General features: G+C 33.7%; 1 protein-coding gene across 1 annotated transcript; it reads left to right on the top strand.

Moving 5' to 3' along the window:
* Nucleotides 1-54: 54 nt before the first annotated feature.
* Nucleotides 55-606, top strand: LOC125845998 (ethylene-responsive transcription factor 9-like). The gene has a single exon (XM_049525470.1). It carries the CDS (start codon nucleotides 55-57, stop codon nucleotides 604-606), a length of 552 nt encoding a protein of 183 aa, XP_049381427.1.
* Nucleotides 607-2,784: the final 2,178 nt, after the last annotated feature.

Raw genomic sequence — 2,784 nt, 5'->3', positions numbered from 1 at the left:
ATATATATAACTCACTCTTTTCTATTTCTTCTTGTATTTTTATTTATTTTTAAGATGGCAAAAAACAATAATATCAATGTTGCAGTTCCCTCCGGTGAAATGCGTTACAAGGGTGTGAGGAAGCTTCCCACAGGGAGCTACATAGCTGAGATCAAAGTTATCAGCCAGAGAAGATTTGTGTGGCTTGGAACATTTGATACAGCGGAGGAAGCTGCTAGGGCTTATGATGCAGCTGCCCGACAGCATCTCGGCCCACGGACAGTCATTAATTTTCCTCCAATAACTAATCATAATGACGTCAAAAGAACCAAAAATTATCTTCAAAAGCTTAATCGTAAGGATGTCATGATCAATTATGCCAACAACAGTACTTCTGCATCATCTTCTTTGATGCCAAATCAGAGTTCTGATAAGGAGTTTCGTCGTTTTACAACGATTACTGGAGCTTCTGTTATGATGTCAATGGTGCGAGATAGAAGCTTATTAGAGGCTTTAATGAGAGAAGGAGTGATACTTCCGGACCCAGAGATCATCGGGGTCCGCCATGCTAACAATACCGAGCCTCTCAATCTTGAGCTCACTCTTGCACCGCCAGGTAGCATGTAAAACAAATAGCGATGCACTCTATATTTTTTATTTTTGAGAGTAAAAATTTGGCATGTTGTAATCATTTCTTGTGTATGATCTCATGTAATATGAATTTAGAAATTTCTATTTCTGTTGGATGAATATTTGTTTGGTTGTTCGATTGGAAACGGAAAAGACATAAGGAAGTAACACGTAGAGTACATGGGCTTAATTTTGTCATACTATACTAAGTACTTAAGTGTTTTCTTGAATTCTCATGAAAAGTGTATGTTTTGTGAATGAATAATGTGATAAAATCTAAGTAGTTAATTATTTTTTTAAAATTTAAAATAAAATTTATATATTTAAAAACTATATAAAAAAAACTACAAATAATCATAGTTAATTATGATTCAAAATATTCTTTTAAATATTTGAGAAAATTGTATACAGAAAAAGAAAAATTAATTGACCCTAAACAATAACAGTTAGCTAAACTCACATAAAATTGAATAGAGGAAGTAACTTTTATGATGTGCATAGATGAGATTTATTATTGAATTTTGAAGCAACTATTTATTTGATGAATTAATGTCTTCTGTGATATAGACTTGAGTGAATTGAAAGGGATTGCAAATTTTATTCTTTATTTAATCTCATGACTTATTAGCTTGATTACAAACATTAGTACAATTACACTACGTACCATTGGTATTAATGGTAAGTATGTGTTGATATATAGGTTGATTAGTCAATTACTGATTATTATATTCACAAAAGAAAAAATATTGCTTAATTGCTCGATACATCCACTTTTAATAGACATTTTTTCATCTTTTTTGATTCCTGAGCAATGTAAGACATGTTTGTTAATATTCCTGTAATGCCTAATTAAACTCGTCTTCTTGATATGATAATTATAAATAGGGAAAATAATTATTTTCGTCCATTTGATATGGTCTTATTATGATTTTAGTCCTTGTAGTATTCGATTCCCCCATTTAACCTTTAATTAAGCAAAGAGAATAGTTTTGACCCTTCTATTAACAACAATTAAAAATATAAACAAATCTATCGTTATAGTCGAGGGAAATTACGGTATTACATGGTACGAAGTGCTAACTGATGTTGATTCAATTGGGATTAATGATAGGAGTAAATGATGAAAAGTTTTATTTGACGAACCAGCCTCAATATATATATAGCGAATGATTAAAAAGGACTATCGCGTATTAGTAGGAAGAAAATTATTCAAATTGTAGGGTGTGTTTGGTATGAAGGAAAATGTTTTATTGGAAAATAAGTTGGTTTCTAACTTATTTTCTCATATTTGGTTGGTGAGTGGAAAATATTTTCTAGTGTATGATTGATGAATGAAAAACTTTTCCACTCACCAACCAAACACCCGACTCGAGATCTGACCTCGATCCCAACACCTGACTCGAGACCCGACACGACCTCAATCTCGATCTTGACACCCGACCCGAGACCTGACCACGACCTCGACTTGAGACATGTCCTTGACCCCAACTTGAGACTCGACCTCGATACCTGACCCTAATCCAAGAACCACTCCGACCCCGACAGTCGACGACTCTGATCCTGAAATTCGACCTCGACACCCGAGTCGAGACTCAACCCCGATTCCGATCTCGACCCGAGATTCGTCACTTGATCCGAAATTCGACCTCTAATTCTAACTCGAGATCCAATTCCGATTCAATTCGGAACTCGAGAGTTGGGACTCGAATCGAGGTCAAGATTTGGGTCTCAAATTGAGAATTAGGAATAGAATATAGGATTAGTATTGAGAATCGATACCCGAGACTTAAGTTAGGATGGAAAGTTGAGGTGTGTGGTTCAAAATGATTTTGGAAAATGTTTTCCTAACTTTTTTTAAGGGAAGTCATTTAAGGAAAATAAGTTGATTTGGAAAACATTTTTCAAAATATTTAAGCCAACCAAACATGAGAAAATTGAAAAATATTTTTCTTCCTGCCAAACACATTCATAATATTTAACGTTCTCTTTTATCTCTGTATCTAATTTTCTCATCCTCTTATGTACATATAAAGTACTTTGGCTGGGCTACCTGGAGAGAGTAGAAACTTTAGTAGGAGTATATTATTTTGCGATTTGGCTTTTTGACGATTTACTCAAAATATTTAATTATTCTAGTAGTAATAATAACAATATGCACAATAAATAATAGATCTC

The sequence above is a fragment of the Solanum stenotomum genome, chromosome 11 (assembly GCF_019186545.1).
Source record: "Solanum stenotomum isolate F172 chromosome 11, ASM1918654v1, whole genome shotgun sequence".
NCBI lineage: Eukaryota > Viridiplantae > Streptophyta > Magnoliopsida > Solanales > Solanaceae > Solanum > Solanum stenotomum.
Note: the sequence above shows the minus strand (reverse complement) of the source record. Positions and strands in the feature narration are given on the sequence as shown.